A 20,729-nucleotide genomic window follows, 5' to 3' on the forward strand; every position below is an offset into this window, starting at 1 on the left:
ATATATATATATATATATAGGCTGAAAAAGTAGTAACAAGCACTAGTCTCAGCTGCCACTTTAGGATGTAGGATTCAGGATTTTCCCTAAACAACCAATTTCACATGGTAGGAGCTTGCAGTTGATTAAAGTTTACTTACCCCAAGTCCTGCATCTAAAAATCCCTCAAATGAATCTTGTGGATCAACATAGAGGACAATGCACATATTGTAGCAGTAAAGCTGAGTTCACCTGTGAATATAGCTTGTCCCTATCAGCTGCCAGTATAAAAATATTTATTAAAATTAAAATAGACGGTCACAATTGTCACTTTGCTGACATTTTTTGAAGGTGTCCATTTTAAATAGACGTTGAATATTAGAAAACTACTGCTCTGATTTTTTTGTTGTTTGTTTTACATTTTATCTGCACCTTTACTAATATGAGTTCAAGTAGAATAAATGTTAACGCTGAAAAGTGTTTCAGTTGATTTCCCCTTAACAAATAACTTTAGCTAAAACACAAGATTTGCATTTACTTTATCAGCTTATGTGACATTTAACATTAAGGTATGTGTATATGTATATGATGAATAAACATAACAGATGTGGAGATTTTGTTTTTTTCTAGTTTTCTAGTTCAAGTTCAGTATAGAAGCTCTAAAAGTAGTGCCATGGAGCAATGACGAGGTCCAGACTTTTCTGTCTTTATTTGTGGATCAGAGGATTCAGCGCGAGCTTAACTGCGCTACAAAAACCTGATCACTTTGCAATGATGATCCCGCCCATAGAGCGAGGAAATGAGTCACGGTGGCAATTGATTTACACCTGAGAAGAACCAATAATATGAGAACCGACTCGAGTCGTACTTATCGATGGCAAAGCAACTTAATATTACAGATAAAGATGTTGTGCCTTAACAGATACAATAAACCCACGGCAGAATGAGACGAATGTTGGTCAAGCTCCATTTACTTTATTTTCTCACACTGAGAAGAGCTCTGAGGGTTTTTTTCTTCTTCTACTAAAGTAGTTCCAGTGCTCATTTTGAGCCAATCCTTAGTTTAATTGGTTGCTGTTCAAGCATCAGCTCTAACTCAAATTAATCAGTTCAGTGCAGTAAAAACTTTTTTTTTTTTTTTAAGAACCTATTTTTTCAGTTATGGAAACCAGTCAGACCAGTTAAAATAGTTGTCCCAAGATTATCCTGACTAAAAATGCACAGGTAGTTTTATTTGAATATACAAATAGTGTGACACAGGTAATTCAAAAGAAAATGTTACTTGTTATTGCTCAGGTGAACAATGAAAAACTGCTCAGTTACTGCTATTTTACATTATATGCCATCACCAAAGGAATTTGGCTTTTATTACACACATGACTAACATGTTTTTAGTTCTGTTTTATAGTTAAGGGTAAAAGCCTTACTTTTGGGATGCAGCAGAAATATAAAAGAGAACTTGGATATTCTAGCTGTTTATTTGTACAATTTGCAAGAACTTGTAGGTACAAAGTAATTCAAGGTTGACTGCTACACCAATAAAAAGTCATTTTAACATAATTATGAATGTCATGTCATATTATCATAGTCATAGTCAAGAGGACTATGTCATATTGTCATCATGTCATATTATCATTATCAAAGTCATGTCATCATCTTAATCATATTAACATGTATTACCTGCTGACTTCTGTGCTAGAACATACCATCTGCATGTCTTTAGTTCAGCTTTTAATTTCAACTGACAGTCCAGTTTTAGCTCAACCCTTCTATGAAAGTCAAACACAAAGCACTCCGTGTTCGCACAGACAGTCAAACAATGCCTCAAAGTCTTATGCTGCTCTGACAGTCGGTTTGTTCCCGGAGCACCTTTGGCTTTCAAGTAATCCGGGTGCCAGTAGCGGACTTAACTATTTTGGAGTCCAAAGTAAGCCTTTGTAAAGGGGGCCCTCCCTCACGTCTGCTTTAATGTACCAGTAGGCCCTGAGGGTGAAAGATTTTGTAGGGCTGCCACTATTTTCATTCTACAATACTGTGAACCAGACAGTAGCACAACAAAAGTTTTTTCCTTCTTTCCTACGAAATCTTTTTTGGGGGGAAAAACCTTTGTTTTATTATTATCATAAAAAAGTAGTAAAACAAATCTACATTAAAAGTCAACACCACTAATTACCATATGTACAAACTGTCACTACCAGTATATATTAAGGATGGGCATTTTTACATGGTAGAGGTGGGCAATATAGTAAAAATTTAGTATTTTCCTAAATTAGCAGAATTTCATAATTTTATATCGCACTTCATTTAGTGTCTTATTCCTCTGACAGGGCACAGTTGTTAGATCATTGTGGAAAAGTTGGTGCATTTGAGAGAGGTGATACTTGGAAGGAAATCCAACCATGGGCACATTGCAAGTGTGGACAGGAAACCCAACTGGATGGAAGGGTGATGGACAGCGAGACGTCCAGGCAAGAGAGGCATTTGTATAAGTTGTAAAAGGACATTAAAAGTTGGTTTGGCTGTAAAAATTGTCATTTGTCCCTTTTCTATTTTCAATGTACAATGTTGTTTACACATCTGAAGAGAGAGGATAGTGAATGTGTCCAACTTGAATCATGAAATGTTTAGAAAAATATGAAAGTTATACAATATGATAAGTCATATAAAGCCATGTGTGTGTGAAGGGATGGGAGGAAAATGAAGACAGAGTTCAGGGAGTTGGCGGCGATTAATCATGTGAGGAGTAAGTTAGTATGGATAACAGTTAGTAGTACTTACTGCTTTATGTGATGTGCGGATAGAGAATCTGGGGAAAAACCGTCAAATTTATTCAAACTGGAGATGAACTGACTATTCTATGCTTTGTAATTTTTACAGCATTAAGTGATCATGAATTGCCTTGATGGTCCAGTAGATCTTCTATGAAAGAAGTTTTCTTCCTTCTTGTTTTACTGGAGGGAATCTCATGAGAGCATAAGAGGTTAACTACAAAAGCTATAAAATAATGTAATTTAGTGAAAATGTACTACCTTTACTCTACTTGCTCTCCTCTAGGCTCCCAATTTTTGTCTCTTCTCTTATACCTCTTTCCCTGGAATGTTGATGTACTCTTTTTTTTTTTGTCCCTTCTTTCCCCTTTCTCTCCTTTATTGTTCCTTTTTTGCTCTTGGAACTGTAGATTCCTGTTCTTCATAGTCCCTTTCAGATCGTTGTTTTTGTTTCTAGTTTATTTTACTGGTCAGTATTCATTCAGCTTTAATCATCCTGTCACTTTTGGAGGAGAGGGAACTAAAGTGGTTAAAATATATACAAAAAAAAAAAAAACTATCTCTAGTTTAAGAAAAGTTATGGACTACTATATATCTAATATTTTGATGAAGGGAGAAATAAACATAGTACTACATTTTGTCTGAGCTATATACAGTTTGATGTCAATGTGAGTCGCTTTATGTAGAAAATACTTCCTAAAACTCTTACTCTGTCCATGTGCCGTACTGTAACAACAACCATCAATCATACCTCACCATGTGAATCCTCTTCCTCCTTGGCTTGTTGTTCCTCATCCAGTCTGGTTTTCTGTCCACACTTCAATGAGCCACTGCCTGTCAGTATTTTCTTCAGCCAACTATGTTGTAGGTACATTGAAAAATGTCAATTTTTGGAACTTAAAAAAAAAAAATCATGCTCTTTCCGTTTTTCTGCTCCACTTTGATAACTCCTATAACTCATGTAGCATATTTTTTTGTTCCATCCACCCGTTATCTTTATCCGCTTCTTCCTTTTTCGTATCACGGGGGACACTGCTGCTCATATCCAGTCATCACTGTGCGAGCGGCGCAGGACATCATGGACAGGTCTTCAGTCCATCACAGGGACACACAGAGACAAACAACCATTCACTCTCTCACTCACACCTAGAGACAATTTAGAGTTGCCAATCAGCCTAACATGCAGGTTTTTGGTCTGTGGGAGGAAACCGGAGTACCTGGAGAAAACATGCAAACTCCTCCCAGAAAGGCCTCCAACCAGGATTCGAACCAGTGACCTGCTTGTTGAGAGCAAAGAGGACAAACAGTGGGACCCTTTACTGGTTGGGGGCCCCCAAGTGTTGCTTACTTTTGTCTGTATGGCAAGTCCTCATCTGCCAGGTGGATTAGTTATTGACTTCCTCATCTTTTTCTTCTGTGTTTCACTTCCAGACGACAGAAGGTTGATGCTCACTTTTTCCTTGCCTCTTGACTTTTTGTTTTTTTTTTACACGTCTGCTTGTGCACACTTTATTCATGTTGTAATTTTGTGTACGTTTTAGGTGCATTCAGACACTGTCAGCTTCTCAAATGTTTTAAAGTACATATTTTGTTCTATCCACAGTTAGTCTGGATTTCAGGGTGGTGGTTGTTGTATTTTCATTGCAGTCTTTTCCCGCCCTGAGCCAGATGGATTTATCCAGACAGACAGCTGGATAAACCGAGCACTTTGGGCAAAACCTTTAACTCTGTAGTCTGACAAAACCTGGTGCGCATCTACAATTGTGACAGTTTTACTTTCTGTAAATGTACAGAACTCGGTAGTGTATATTAGAAAGTTCTTATTACAGTATATATTTGTGTTGAAGTGTTTTGGTGGTGGGAGAGATAAGACTTAGGCCACAGGCGTGAGTCAAGATTGTGCACACAGTGTGATATATGCTGTTTGTTACACAGAGGGTTATTGTGCCGTTCTTCAAAACTATCAATCATGACGGTACCTAGAGGTTGTATGTAATGTGATTCAGTATCCTGCATTATGGCATCTGCAGTATTGCTTGTCTGCCTTTCCTATGAGATGAAACTCTTTCCTTGATTTCTGTTGTTTTTACTTTGTTTTAGTTCTCCCACACAAAGGTGTCACACTATGAGCTACAGTTAGACAAAACACTTTTCCAGAAAAACACATCACACTGTCACCCAAGCTGAACTTATTTCAGCATGTTTAAAGACAACAAAGCTCACTTTATTTTGTTTCAACAGCCTTATTTCATGTTTTATTGCAATGGGGCTTTTGGACTCGTAGGCTTTGAACATATTAAGGTTTTGTAGAGTAAGCTATCTGGGAAACATCCTTGACTTGATTAAGTTATGACCAGCATTATTGTTATATTTATTGCAGGACAAGTGTAAATGGGGTCGTTAGGCCTGTCACAAATTTTGCTGGCCGATTAATTTTCTCCAAAATTATTGCGATAAACGATAATATTGTTTGAAATTTGACAATAACTAGTAATTAGTGTCAAATTTAAGAAGAAATGTTGGTAATTTGTTTTGTGTGTAGTACCATTTTTTTTTACCACTCTATGGTAGTATAAGACTGTTTGAACCAAAGGATGGAGCAGCATGCCTCTTTAAGAAAAATGGGAGGGAGGCCTCTTGACGTGACATGGGCCGTCTCCATGTTTTTCGGTTCTCAAAATGGCGGACGCTCGTTGTGGTTTGAGCTCTTTAGCATAGCATTTGTCACACGGAGCTTTTAATAAAAAAATCAGTTAACAAGTTCTCAACTTCTTTTTGCAGAGAAAAACAACTTTACACAAAGACACGGGTTTCAACCATGAATTTTGGAGCTTCGACAAAACAGAGATTTTTTTCCCTGAGGTTGGCCTGTTAGCTTAGCTCGTAGCTTAGCTTCTCAGTTTAGCTACTTTTAACGATCCAAAAACGCGATTTTGGACGGTTGAAAGTATTTTTATTTATTTTTTTAAGAGAAAGGGAGGGGTCAGTGAAGAGCACCGAATTTGAGCCTTTTTGTCATCCAGTGTCTCCAGTAGAAAGAGAGACACAAAGAAACGATGAAGCCGATAAATGAAAATGAGGTTGACAATTTTCATTTATATGCGATTAATTGATTTATTGTTTATTGCAACAGGCCTAGTGGTAGTTTGAATAAAATAAACTCCGCTGTTTATTCCAAGTAGATGTAATTTTGCACACTGCAACTTGGAGATTGCCAGCCGGTGAGGCAGAGTGTTGACAAGGCCACGCATCATGAACCAATAGGTCCCAAATCCTCTGAGAAGACCAGGCTGGGGGGGGGGGCAAACTGTGACTCGTCTGGGAAACAACCTCTGCAACACATTATTGATCTGCAGGCCAAGCTTCAGGACAGTTTACTGTAAGGAATCTGACCCAGGTGTGACAGTGAAGGTGGGGTCTATCGTATCTCTGCTGAAAATATTGATTCTTTGCTCTGTTCCGTTAATAGCTGCAGCTGCAGTTGGATTTTCTGCTGCTCAGCTTCGACAGGGTCAGTTTTTCTGAGCTGTGCAGTTCTGCAGTTTAGGGCGTAGTCAAATTTAAACTGTTCAGCTTGGGGAGATTATAAAAAAGCGCATATTTATTTAAATAATTCAGAAATTTAAATAGCAGAAGGAACTTTAGCATTGATCATTCAGAAGATGAGGTTCTTGTGGTTGTAGAAAAAAAGAAAAGTCAGTATTCTTCTCCTTTGGTGAAAGGAGGACAGAGAAATATCACAAGAATTTATTTGATGACTAAAATGGATGTATGGTTTTGCTTCATATGATTCAATACTATTGACCTCAGGGTGTCTGCGGTTTGGTGAGTAAGAATCCTTTAGTTTTGTGAGAACTGAATCAGCAGGAATCACCATCTGGTTTTAACATATTTGACTTCTGACACAGAGAGGAAAAATATCTCCTTCCACGGAGTTCACCATGGATTTCCTCTTGTCAGTGTTTTCCCTTGTACAGAGCATAAGTAGAACCAGATGTAAAGCTCTGGATTTTCTCGTCTGCTTTGTTGAAAAGACGGACCTCCCTACATGTTTTTTTTAATTATTCAGCACTGCAGATTTTTTTATTTCTGCTTTCCTGAATCAAGATCCTCCAGATCTAGTGTCTACACGAGTAGAACCAGACTTTTATCACTTTTGACAACTTACCTTTTTTTTTTTTTTTGATCATTACACACTTGGTTAACATTCATTTGTTGTTGTACTTCACATTTGCATTTTAACTAGTCCTGTAGCATTGAAGTTAACGTGAAAAGCAATTTTTCAGCAAATGTGCTAAAATGCAGCATTTCTACAATAAATGTTTTTTTTTAATTAAACAAGTATTCCTCTAAAAAAAAAAAAACTGTATTATTCAAACTACTATAAATATTTCTGCAATCATTTTTCCAATAATGTGAAGTGTTACAGATTGTCACTTTTCATTTAGAAAATAAACCTCGTCACTGCTTCTATCAGTGTCAAAAACGTTACATCTAACATGATGCAGGAAAAAAAAAATAGCTGAGTTTGCAAAACCATTAAAAGACTGTGATGCATGCAGCACCTCAGCGTTTTTAACGGTACAGAAGCAGAATGAACAGAAACTAAAATGTGCTGAGACACAATTTGCTGTCATTTCAGATAGCTCCCCCCGGTCACCAGGCAGCTCCTCAACTCACACAGGAAGGTTACCACACTCATGTATTTTTGTATTTTTATTGCATTTTCTATTTGAATGTTTTTATATTCCAGTACAAATGTCTGAGTTTATTGTATTTTTGTAAATAGATCAGTGCTTTAAAGTGGTCTTTAGTGTCATTGGTATACATAATAGTCTTTAAAATTATGTTTAACTAATATACTCGTTTTGCTTCTACCATGAGGTCATCAGCATCATCGCGGTCACATCCACAACGCAACATCATGCTAAAGTTGTATATCCACAACCATGAAAACAACTTTCACATTTACTTTGTGGAAATAAGTAAACATGAATAAAAATCTACAAATGTTTAGGTAAATATTAGGCGGAAAACGTGAGAGGTTTTTAATCCTTTATTAACCATCTATAAATAATTCTTGTCAAAATGTTTAATTTCACTCGACAACACTGAATGTTTTAAATTCATTCCTCGTCTTTGCAAGCAGAGATGCCTTAGTTTTTTTGTTGTTGCCTGTCTTTTGATTTATTTATTTGAATTTGAAGGTTGAATATGTTTTGCCTAACCTGCAAATGTAGCTGCACCTCAGTCTTTCCCAGTATCACTGGAAGATATAGATTTTTCTAAGAGTCGAGCTGGTTTGCCACATCAACTCTCATAACAAAACATTAACATCTGGAGACCCCAAACAGGGATCGACCACAACCCCAGCAGCAGATTGAATAACAGAAAATAGTTTTGCTTGAATTATGGCTTTTAATTCAGAACTGCTGTCCAGCCAAAGTAACATTTGTCAGTATTATTTCTTTAAAACGCTGACACGCGCGCACACACTCAACCATGAGGGACCCATTTAGTTTATCACACAAATTTATTTGCAAGTTTATCAGAATTAATTTAGATACCTGTAGTTTTGCATGAATACACACACATTCCCCAACACTCCAGAGAAAAGATAAGCAACCCCCAGGGTCAGTCAAGTGTTCATTAAATAAACAGGCATGTCTTTTGTCTGCTACACCCCACTCGCCCTCATCTCTCCCTCACAGCTGCCGCAAACCCCAGCCCTCAGCACCGACTGAAATTTTTAAAAACTTGATGTCATGCCTCGTTTCATACTCACTGAAACTGTGCTCCTTTTATCATTTGCAGACATAAATCAGGTTGTTCTCATTCTTACATCTTTGCACACCTTGATTAACATCGCTGGAGACACTGCATGACAGTTATTGCGCTGTTGTAAAGGTTTTCTAAAGTTTTGGACTAAATTCCTGGTCCCAGTCTGCTTAGGAGCTGCTCTGGTCTGACGCTGCAGGAGTTTAACGCAGACATATCCATTCGTTCTGTTTAGAAAGTGTAAGAAATTCAGGCTAAATATAATTAACAGTCACATTTGTGAGACATAGACGATGTATCCTGCATGAGGATATCGATTCTTATTTAGATGGAATGAAATTAGGTGTTTTTTTTTTTTTACAAACTGAAGGAAGCTTTTCTGTTTGCCCTCCAGGCAGTGGCATCCTAAATATTGCTGAAAAATAAATTAAGTCGACATTTGTATGAAAATGCAAAGATGGTGACAATTGGCAGAGATTGAGAGAGGCAGCAACTGGTGAGGTTCCAGGTGGCATGGCTATCTCGCCTCATTAGAGAATATTATCAGACAACGTTCACAGCCATCGCCTGTTTCCTCCAACTTCCCACCCACCACAGACTGCTTGAAGGGACATTTACCCTGAAAATCAGAGGAGAGAAAGGGAGGGGAGATGATGACATTAATAGCCAGGAGTTTGAAACAATCAAATGTCAAGGTTTTATTTCTCATCTTTCTGCTCATTCTGATTTACTGGCTAATTAAAATGTAATTAGTTTAAGCAAACCTTCTGGAGAGAGACTATTTAACATCAAGAGAACACAGTTGGGCTGAACAAACAATGGCAGACAAGAAGAGTGTGTGTAATATTAGTTTACGCACTCTTTTGAATACGGTACAGTGGAGATGTGTTGGCAAGAAGATGTTTGTGAATTTCAGTCTTCCAACGTGAGAGAAAATACAAAGCGAAGCGCATAGACGTGCACAGTAAAAAGGATCAGACAGATGCGCGACCATGTGTGGGTGGACCCAGCTCCAGGTTTCTTTTATTGTTCTTCTTCAAGCGAAGCTTTGTGCTCTCCATCTCTCTGTGGAGTTTCTACTGAGGCAGACAAACCCATCCCTCCTCTCAAAAAACAAGAGCAAAAAACATTGGCTAAGTGTTAGCTTAATGTATAAAACTGAGTTGTTTTTATGGTTCGTTTCCTTCATTTGGAATTTTTGTTAGTTTATGATTTAACAATAAGTTATTGGGGAAACTAATAAATGCTCAGTCCTCTATTATCAACTGCATTCAAAAACGTTCTTATTAAACTAAAGAAATCAACATTTCAGCAAGTTTAATTTAGCAGCAGGCAGCACGGTGGCGCAACTGGTAGAGCTGCTGCCTCTCAGCGAGCAGGTCCTTGGTTCAAACCCCGGTCCAGGGGCCTTTCTGGGTGGAGTTTGCATGTTCTCTCCGTGCATGCGTGGGTTTTCTCCGGGTGCTCCGGTTTCCTCCCACAGACCAAAAACATGCATGTTAGGCCAATTGGTAACTCTAAATTGTCCCTAGGTGTGAGTGAGAGAGTGAATGTTTGTTTGTCTCGTTTGTCTCTATGTGGCCCTGTGATGGACTTGCAACCCATCCAGGGTGTACCCTGCCCCTCGCACAGTGATTGCTGGACATGGGCACCGGCGACCCCCGTGACCCAAAATGGAATAAACGGGTAAAGAAAATGGATGGATGGATAATTTAGCAGCATTTGTCAAACTGTGTGAATGTACAGCTCTTTGAGGTCTTTAGATTTGTTCTAGTTTTCTAAACGTCCATTGTGATTTTAGATATCTGTGTGAGTCACTCATCCCTTAGCGTTATGTGATGACTGTATTGAGCTTTATGTGAAGCATTTAGTGATAGCTACTATTTATTGACTTCATTCTACCCTCAACATGCTCTAGTGTACAGTAAATGTAATTTCAACATTGATTAACTTTGAAATCCTATTGATCTCCTGCAATGCATCTGCTTTCTGATGGATCACTCACTTGAGGTAGAACAGTAAATGGCAACAGGCAATAAAAGAGCGAAGTAAAATAATTCCTGGACTTTGCCGGTACATGAAATGAACATCGCTACAAGGAACAATATAGCCATTTCACCCACTTACAAAAGAAAACTATAAAAGAAAATTGGCAATAAAGGCTTATTTTATGGTCAGTTAGTGGTTCATATTGAACTTTGAGCTCAGCTAATATGGAAATAATTCCTTGGAACAACTTTTGCTTGAACAGTAGTCCACTTGTGGTTTAACTGAACGATCGACTTTGTACTATTCTTTTCCAAAAGATGGCAGCAGCATCATGAAGACCTCCTGAATCAAAACTCCTGCTTTCATCACCGTTTAAGTTGCTACAGTAATACTATTAGATGTTGGTGGATATAGTCTGATTGCTAGATGCTAGATTTGCATTTCTGGATTATGAGAAATGCTTGTGCTGCATTAAACATCACCATTTGCTCAGTTGTGAAAAGTGTCATCTTGTTTGTTATGTAATTACCTTAGATATCAGTGTTTGAGACGCACATCTGAGCCATGCGCGGTTTGTACCGACAGTTTTCGAGTGGCAGGGGTGCGTTCAGCTTGAGGGTTCAGCGTGAAGGAAGAGGCTGTTTTTAGCTTTTTAGCTAGTGCACCTGCATTGCGAGCCACTAGTTTAGCGTTACGTCAGTAAAGACAGGTGGGTGGGGGTGGAGGGTGGGGTTCGGTAGACGTGGTGCTCGGTTCTGTTGATGGGGCGTGGCGCCCCGCTTGTATAATGGTAGGGGAAACACTGCATATGTGCATAGCAAATACTTAACCAGTTTTATAATGCTGTGCAGATAGTATGAAGCATCTATAGATGTATATATGATATATCTATAAAGTACTGATTACTGTTTATATCACATCAAATAATACAATCTGTTTATTTTACTGTAGTTAATTACTGTGACTGGACACAAAATATGTAAGTAAAGTTTTTTTCAGCTACTCCCTTCTTCAGGGGTCATCACAGCGAGCAAACTCGCATGAAAGATTTGGCAATTTGTTTTATGCCTGATGCCCTTCCAGGTGCAACCGGGGCTTGAACCTGCAACCTCAGAATTACAAAACTGCGGCACTGACCATCAAGCTACTGTATATACATTTGGATTTTTGTTACACTTCTTTAAGTTCATGTAGTTGTAAACGTGTTTGTTTGCATCCTGTATGTACGGTAGAATTTGAGTTTACCATGACTTCAGTCCAGTTTTCCATAATGGGAAAAATTCTTGTTGCAATTGGTGTTCCAGTTACAGCAACAGTAATTAAAAACCGCATAACAGGGTGAAATTTTGTCTTAAATTGGTTTACAAGGAAGATCACTTGGGGACATCATGGTGGCACAGTTGCTATAGCTGCCATCTCTCAGCAAGAAGGTTTCTGGATCGAATCCCAGATGGGGACCTGCCTGGGTGGAGTTTGCATGTTCCTCCATGCATGGTGGGTTTTCTCCAGGTACTCCGGTTTCCTCCCACAGACTAAAAACATGCATGTTAGGCTGATTGGTAACTCTAAATTGTCCCTAGGTGTCTCAAAACCAGTTTTAGGATTCTAAATCTGCCAGATGCGAGTGAAAAAAACAAGAACAGTCTTTATCTTAAGCAGCTGCAGGGAAAAGTCACGGGGACAGATCCTCACCGGCAGGAGGGAGTGAGAGCCAACTGTCAGAATCTGCAGCGTTGACGTCACAGGCGCGGTACGTGGTTCGTGGGGGGCAAATCCAAAAGCAGGGTCCGAGAGACGAGGCAGGGTCTATACACAGGAGACAGCTCTACGTCCAGAGCGTGATCCAAGAGGCGTAGTCGAGGTAGTGGGGAGCGGAATCGGTACTGTAGTCAGAAGGCAGAATCCAAAACCAGAAAGGGGTAGGCAAGATGATGAATCTGAGATACAGGCATGGGGCTGTAAAATCCAAAAGGCAAGACGTGATGGTCAGGCATGAACAGGAAACTATGAATAGCTTTATATATTCTATTAGGGACCATGAGAGGTTTAATAATCTAGCACGTAGTAGTGGTGAGAGGAGCCCTTTAATATGGGCATGGACTGGAAACTATGAATGGCTTGATATACTACATTAGGGATCATGAGAGGTTTAATAATCTAGCATGGAGTAGTGGTAAGAGGAGCCCATAAATATGGGCATGAACAGGTGAGGTGAATTAGCGCTGATGATCAGCGGGGAAGAGTGGGCGGGGAGATGACAGAAGGCATGATCATGGCATTAAGATTGACAGCAGAACAGAGACGTGACACATGACCGGGGCAGAGAAAACAAAACATGATGACAGAGAGGAGCAGAAACCTGACATGAGGGGCTGTGAGCCAGATGAGGAACAGAGGATGTGAACATGGCATGAAGGGGCAGAGACGAGGACAGACGGGGAACAAGCAGAGACCTCTGATCATGACACTAGGTGTGATCGAGAGATCGAAGGGTTGTTTGTCTCTATGTTCCTGCAATAGACTGGAGACCTGTCCAGGGTGTTCCCAACCTCTCGCACAGGATACGGACACCAGTGACCCGAAAAGGAAGAAGCAGCTAAAGATAATGGATGAATGGAAGATTAGTTGGTTTCTGAACACTTGCAAAATGATATCAGCTCTGTTTAAAAGTTTTACCCAAAGAAGCAAAAATTGTAACTAAAACTAAACAAGGTAATCAATGTTTTCCCCTCTGATCATCTTCATAATGTTGCAGCTTTAACTGATTTGGTGACATCAGGTCATATTAGCACTTTAAAATGTGGCAAAGTTCTCCAACATGTAGTCATCTGAAATCACTGTTCTTGAAGAAAGTCTGAGGGCTAAAAAATAAATCGATGAATAGAATGTAATACATCTGGACTTAAGGATTTTTGTTTATTGTTTCAGTAATCAGCATTTCACTACAACCCTTGTCGTGCTATTATGTTTTTCCCTGGCCTGGCTGATATTAATGGCTGGCATCAGCAGCAAAAGCAAAACTGGGAGCAGAAAAAGTGAAAACAGCTGCATGAAATCAAAGTTAAGCAGCACTCTGAATACTGAAGCATTTCAAATTTCAAATCTGGATCACAGCAGCACACCCGAATGGTAAATGTAGTTCAGTGCAGAAAACTGCACGTTCATCTGTGTCCACTTACAGCTCTTGTTATAATGAGTTGCGGTGAAAGGGAGAAAAATAATAGATTGTCAGTGATGAAACGTGTCCTCAAGCTATTTTGTTGAAAATGGAGATGAGAGAACTCTGGTGGAGCTGGAAATCCTTAGGAAGAAGTAAATAACCTCCTTTATTACACACAGCTCTGCTACATTTTTGCTTCAGGTCTCAAGCTTTTAATGGCCGAGGATAAATAGAGGCAAGCGCACATTCTCACACGTCCAGTTTTTTTTTTTTTTTTTTTTTTTTTTTATTGGGGAAATGAGCAGCACTACTGTGAAATAGCACCAGATAGTTTTCTCCATGTGCTCTGAAATCTACTTTGCTTTTGCATCAACATACGGTCTCAGAAGCATACATCTTTATTATGCCATGGCAACAGAGGAGCTTTGGTTTGTCAGACAATAAAGTGGTTCCTTTGTAGATAAATGTACAATATTTCCTTGAGTCTCACACTACAAAATTTGCTTTTCATATGGTTTAGTGTTTTCTGCTCCACACAAAGCTTTTTTTTTTTTTTTTTTTTTTTGCATTCAGGCTAAACTTTAAGCTTTTCTCCATCCACCATTTCTTATCTTCTCCCCTGCTCTCCATCTTTCCTTCACTTTACATCAAGGAGAAATCATCAATTGCTTAGCAACAAGGGTGCTACTTATCCCGTTTCTCACTCCGACACCTTGTTAGAGATAGATGGTAAGGTCGTTAGTAGATATATAGTTTTCATTCATTTTCTTTTAATCTTACTTGATATGCTCATATTTTTTGTACTTCTTATATCTGGCCTCTCTAATCTCTCTCCTCTCCATTTTGTACTTCAGCCAGTTTTTATCAGTCAAACATATTTATTATATCCTGTCATGCTCCAGGCACCTATTCTGTGTCCTTAGTATTGATAATCTTTTGTTATTTTCACTCACTCATTGTCATTTGGGTCATCAATTTTATCTGCGGCAGTGTGCCTAAAGAAAATTGCTTTTCATAAAACGGTTCTATATTCATCGGGCCATATGTATATTACAGCAACTAAATGGGTTTCTTTGCTGGCTTGAGTGCCATTAAAAATAAAGTAATAAGAGCCCACTTAACAATTTGCTGCTGTTTTTATTGGAAGGTATTAGTACACTGAATATAAAGTGCAGGAGTACAAACATCAAAGTAAAATGATAAAAACATTGACATTCAAAATTAATCTACATTTTGGTGATTTTAAAATGGTCACAATTTGCTTAATTATTTTTGAAATATTATCTTATATATTATATTATAAAATATATATATATATATTATAGTATTATTCAGAAAATAATATATAAATATGTAATTTTCCTTTTAAACAATGCCTTTTAAGGGTTGCTCTTTGGTGTCAAGTGGGGAAATATTAAGATGCACTGGAGATGTGATGCACTCTTAGGTTAAAATACCTTTTATTCACTTGTCCTCATAGGACTGTTGGACTGAATTTGTTATTCAGAGCAGCTTGTGGCTTCTTCTGGGCACAGAACTAAGCAAAGGATGCAGATTGGAGGATGAAGGATGCATACTGAGCTGAATTTCCTGGCAAGAAAAAAATATGCTCTTAAGCTGTTAAACAAGACCTTCACTGACAGAGCCCTTAACTTGGAGAGGCAAAACAGATTTTTTTTTTTTTTGGGGGGGGGTTCTTCAGCAAAAATGTCATACAGTAGTCCCTCGCTACTTCATGCTTCAACTTTTGCGGACTCGCTCTTTTGTGTTTTTCAAAATAAGATTGGACATGACACACAATTGTCTGACTGATACATGAGCCACACGATCGGCATCATTTTTTAAAATCAATTATTTAAAATTATTTAGCACCTGCTGCACCTGTGTGCAGCCCACATGTGCAGGGATAAGCTCCCTCCTGCAGCATGTCATGATCTCTGCCCTGCAGCAGAGAAGTGGGCGTGGCTCAGAGTGCTGGCAGAGTGCAGCCGGTGGCAGAGAGCATGGAGAGCATGACATGCTGTGCTCTTGTAGAATGTTTAGAGTTTAGAAACGTTGTTTGGACTATAGCAAGAGTGTGGGAAGGGTTTACAATTGACAGTTTTAGAGCGGGGGAGGGGCGGTGAGAGACAGAGACATCTGAGCCTTGCGCTGTTTGTACAGACAGTTTTTGAGTGTGGGGGGGTCATTTCAGCGTAAGGGTTCAGCATGAGGGAAGAGGCTGCCTTTAGCTTTAGGTAGCACACCTGTATTGCGAGCTGCTAGCTTAGCGTTACATCAGTGCCGACAGGTGGGTTGGTGGGGGTGCGCGCGGTTCGGTAGATGGGGCAGGGCATCCCACTTGTATAATGGTAGGGGAAACACTGATATATATATATATATATATATATATATATATATATATATATATACTACTATTCCTACTTCATGGTTTTTCCACTTATCACGGGGGGACTGAGAACGGAAACCCTCACGAAAAATGAGAAACTACTGTATTTCCAATAAGCAAGCGATGGAGCATAAAGTAAAATAAAATAAAATTATTAATAAACAAATTACTCAGACAAGAACATAAAGTAAAAGTTATTAGAAGTAGAAGCGTTTGCTCTTTCTTTAATTTTTTGAATCCAGCATAAAACGAGAGCTTCCAGTCCATCACACCCAGCAGACTCTTCTTAAAGTATTAGGAGCACACATCAAAGTTCCTGCTCAATAATCCAAGTAAAATATCCAACAAAGTTAAGTCAGGTCCTTTGGACGGTTTCTTTGTGTTGAAACATTTCGTCTTTCATCCAAAGTACTTCATCTATTGGGAGCAGAAATAAGAAAAGATCTGTTTGGACAGTGGGCAAGTTTCAATACTGTAAGGCCTCAGTTATTTTGTTCAACACTAATTTTAAAACATTAGATTCATCTAAGCTAAAGGTTGTCTGGAAGCCTTTTCAATTATAAATGTAAGTAATACTTTAAGAAAGCAATCCTCAAAGACGAGCTTACGTTCAACAGTGAGGAGGAAACGTCTCATTTATGGTGTTTTAACAATCATCTTGTAGTATTTTTAAAGAAAAAGTGAGTTTTATTTTTATATAACTGCCACACAGATCCTGATATGAACCATGTTTAAGTAACAAAATGTCAATTATGACATAAAATAAATTATTGTTTAAAGAAAAAGACAATAATTAGTGAGGTAAACAGAAAAAAATTCATCAGCCTTAAATCAAAGGATAACTTGCGTACAATTGTAGACGGTCACTCAGAATGATGCAGAAGATTCTCACTTGCTTTAAACTGATGGATTACCGTATTTTTCGCCGTAAACGTCACACCGCCCTATAAGTTGCATCAGTCCAAATATGTCTAATAAAGTGGGAAAATCCATAAATATGTTGTCGGTGTATAAGTCACAGGGCATGCAAATTATGCACAAAACTGCGACTTATGTTGCGAAAAATACGGTAGATTTAGTTTTGCTTCTAGATATTATCTAAATCAAAACTCAGCAGGAGCAAAATGTACATAAAAGCTAAAGAAAAGGTTTAAAGACAGTTTTTTTTTCCCCACACTTCATAATTTAAATTCCATCAGCTGTCTCACAGTCAGCAAATAATTATGCAAAGTACTTTTTTCCACTCGTGCGTCAGATGGATTCTGTCACAATTTTCCACACATGCAGTGTACGTATGATCTCTAGTGAAGGATTTGTTTTAGTGCGCCATGCTCCTGCATGCTTGCACACAGATGCCTCAGCTTTAAACGCGCTGCAGTGGAATTATCAACTCTAAATCCTCTGCAGGTGTTCTTAGGGCTCCAGGTGCCTCGTAGAGTCATTTCCATTTCAGAAAGTTCCTCACAGGGACTCAAGTGCACGTAAGTGTGTGTTTGGTGGCCGTAGATGCTCGCGTTGCTTTTAAACGTTTGTGTGCGTGTTTTCACCGCCCGCTGTGTAAATCAATACAGCAAATAAATCTTATCTGCTCTGCAGGTTTTAAACCCAACTACATTATCTGTAAGTTCATCATTCAAACAGCTGGGGTGACAGAGAAATAGTGACTGAGTAAAAACGTCTTTAAAAATGCATGTTGTTTAAGATGTGGTTTATTTATGAGTGGCTGTGTGTGTGTATGCTGCTGGGGTGTCACTGATGTTGACTGAAGAATCACAGAGGGAATAAGCGCACTATGTAAAGTGCAACGAAGGAGATTTTGTTTGGGCTGATGTGATATCTTGGCCAGACTTCTGTTTTTAAACGAGCTTTTGTTTAAGGTGATGCCTTCCCTGTGTTACTTGTATCCAAGAAAATAATTACGGTTTGATTATATTTGTATTTCCCTCCACCCTCCAGATTTTGACCCTAGCCTTGGCATGATGGCTGGAATTACGCCCATGAACCCCATGATACCCGGCCTCAGTTTGGTGCCTGCACCCGTGTCCCAGGACTTACCGGTTATAAAGGAGATCATCCATTGCAAGAGCTGCACCCTGTTCCCCCCCAATCCCAGTAAGTTCTGATTCTGCATGAGCCACCAGCCAGGGCTTTACTTTTAAAAGGATATTATATAAAATAATGGCTACACTAGCTCTATTTTATTGGGAATTTGGAGGCTTGACCCAACAATTTTCTAAACAAAATGCCAATAAAGGGACATATTTTAGGCCTGTAGCTGTTGAATGCTTCCTTTCCTTCAGAAAATAGTATAAATAAATAAAAACCCAAAGCCAAATTTCCTAAGGGATGTCTTGAAATAAGGTCTTTATCTCAATATTTGAGCCCTCCGTTTATTCAGTTCACTACCTTTTTTTACAGATATTTGAACTGGAAACTTGACATTTCAGAAACCATTGACATTTTAACTTGGGGAAAATTATGTTTTGAAAAGATGCATTCACTTTTTTTACATAAATCATTTTGGCTGAAAACATTTTAGAACCGTGCTCCACAGATCAGTTCTATAGTCGATGTATAACTGGGGAAAAAGTGACAGGATGAGCAGACAGCAGATTTTATTTATTTCTTTAAGTGATTCATCTCTAAGATATTTGAGGTTATGTATTCATGAGATATTCTGCCTCAGACTTTATTAAATTGTTATTTTTAATGCTTAAAGTATAAAAACCCTTGTCAAACCGATAAATTGTCAATTTGACTATTTGTCAAAAAACAAATTATGGAAATCTTGAGAGCAACTTGATCAGAGGTGTTCTGTGAAGGCCACTGTGTTTCTGTAAGTCCTAATTATTCATAGCAAGAAGCTGAGCTTTAAGGATCTTTTGATTGATACCGTCTTTGTTTTTCAGTTTTTTCTCTTAGGGGACTTGTTGTCAAACAAATATGGTGATCTTTAGGTATAAATTAATCAAAATATCCTCATAAATCTTGTGTTTGGGGAGTTAATATTCCTAATAGACAAAACATGTGCTTCTGCATTGTCAGGTAGATTTTTTATTTTTTTTTACCTAACTCCTATAAATCCTTTTTTAAGATATTCTATAGCTCGTGTGTGCATTTTTGATTTATTAGAAACTGCTGCATGTATAATAAGCTTATTAAAATAGCTGCATATGCATATGGGGTTTTTTTTCCTATTCAGTTTTAAAGTTAAGAGAAAACTAAACTTTTCAGGAGAGCATCAACAACCTGAGGCTAAATAATTAAATATGTTTGTCAAAGCAATTTCACAACTTTAAAGTATGTCACAATTTTTTTCTTAGACAAGTAAAAGTTTTTCTTTATCTCTGATACATGTTTAGAGGAGAATTGCAATCCATTGTAAGATGCTTTTGATTTGGTTATTATTCCTGTCATAATCACATTTATTGATCAGATACTTTCATTTAAAGTCAGTGTGTGAGGAGAAGTATCTTTCTTAGGAATACTTTGAGTCACAGACCGAGGAAACTAGAGCTTCAACCAGTGAGACTCAGATTGAAGCAGGAGCTGTTTTAGTTCATTTTTTGGTTCTTTATTCTAACTTTGCACTTTATTTTTCTTTTGTCCCACCAGTTCTTTACTATTTGTTATGATCCTAAGTCATTTAGAAAATTTTTGTTTCCATCCATCATCTTCTGCCTGTTCAGAAGTCGGGTCGTGGGTGCAGCAGCTTGAGCAGGGAAGCCCAGACATCTCTTTCCACAGCCACCTCTTCCAGCTCTTCTGGGAGGACTCCAAGGTGTTCCCAGGCCAACCAAGAGACATAGTCTCTCCAGCGTGTCCTGGTTCTTCCCCAGGGTCTCCTCCCAGTCGGACATGCCCAAAGCGCCTCCCTAGAGAGGAGCCCAGGGAGCATCCTTACCAGATGCCCGAACCATCTCAACTGGCTCCTCTCGATGTGGAGCAGCAGCAGTTTTACTCATTGTCTCTCCCAGATAACTGAACTTCTCACCCTCTCTCTAAGGGAGTGTCCAGGTACCCTGTGGAGGAAACTCTTTTCAGCCGCCTGTATCCACGATTTCATTCTTTCAGTCACTACCCAAAGCTCGTGGCCATGGGTGAGGGTAGGAACGTAGACTGACCAGTAAACGGAACGCTTTGGCTTACAGCTCAGCTCCCTCTTCACCACAACGGATTGGCACAGAGTCCGCAATACTGCAGAGGCTGCACAAATCCGTCTGTCAATCTCATGCTCCATTCTTCCCCCACTCGAGAACAAAACCCCGAGATACTTGAACTCCTCCACTTGAGGCAGAACCTCACCCTCGACCTGAAGAGAGCAGTCCACCTTTGTCCGGTTGAGGACCATGGTTTCAGATTTGGAGGTGCTGATTCTCATCCCAGCTGTTTCACACTCAGCTGTGAACTGCTCCAGGGAGAGCTGAAGATCCTGGCACGATGACCCCAACAGGGCCACATCATCTGCAAAGAGCAGAGATGGAATCCTGAGGCCACCGAACCGGAAACCCTCTGCCTCCTGGCTGCACAGAGAAATTATGTTCATAAAAGTTATGAACAGAATCGGTGACAACGGGCAGCCCTGGCGGAGTCCATCTCCCACCCTGATGGGGTCCAACTTACTACCGGCAAACCGAACCAAACTCTTGCATCTCTTGTATCGGGA

General features: G+C 39.0%; 1 protein-coding gene across 1 annotated transcript in view; it reads left to right on the top strand.

The window, feature by feature from the left end:
• Window positions 1-20,729, top strand: part of enox2 (ecto-NOX disulfide-thiol exchanger 2) — a 171,200-nt gene that overhangs the window by 96,834 nt on the left and 53,637 nt on the right. Inside the window, exon 4 of the mRNA XM_037675199.1 lies at window positions 18,020-18,175. Coding sequence (XP_037531127.1) covers window positions 18,020-18,175 — 156 coding nt within the window. The remainder of the gene's footprint in view (window positions 1-18,019; window positions 18,176-20,729) is intronic.

The sequence above is a fragment of the Nematolebias whitei genome, chromosome 4 (genome assembly GCF_014905685.2).
Source record: "Nematolebias whitei isolate Nwh7 chromosome 4, NemWhi1, whole genome shotgun sequence".
Lineage (NCBI taxonomy): Eukaryota > Metazoa > Chordata > Actinopteri > Cyprinodontiformes > Rivulidae > Nematolebias > Nematolebias whitei.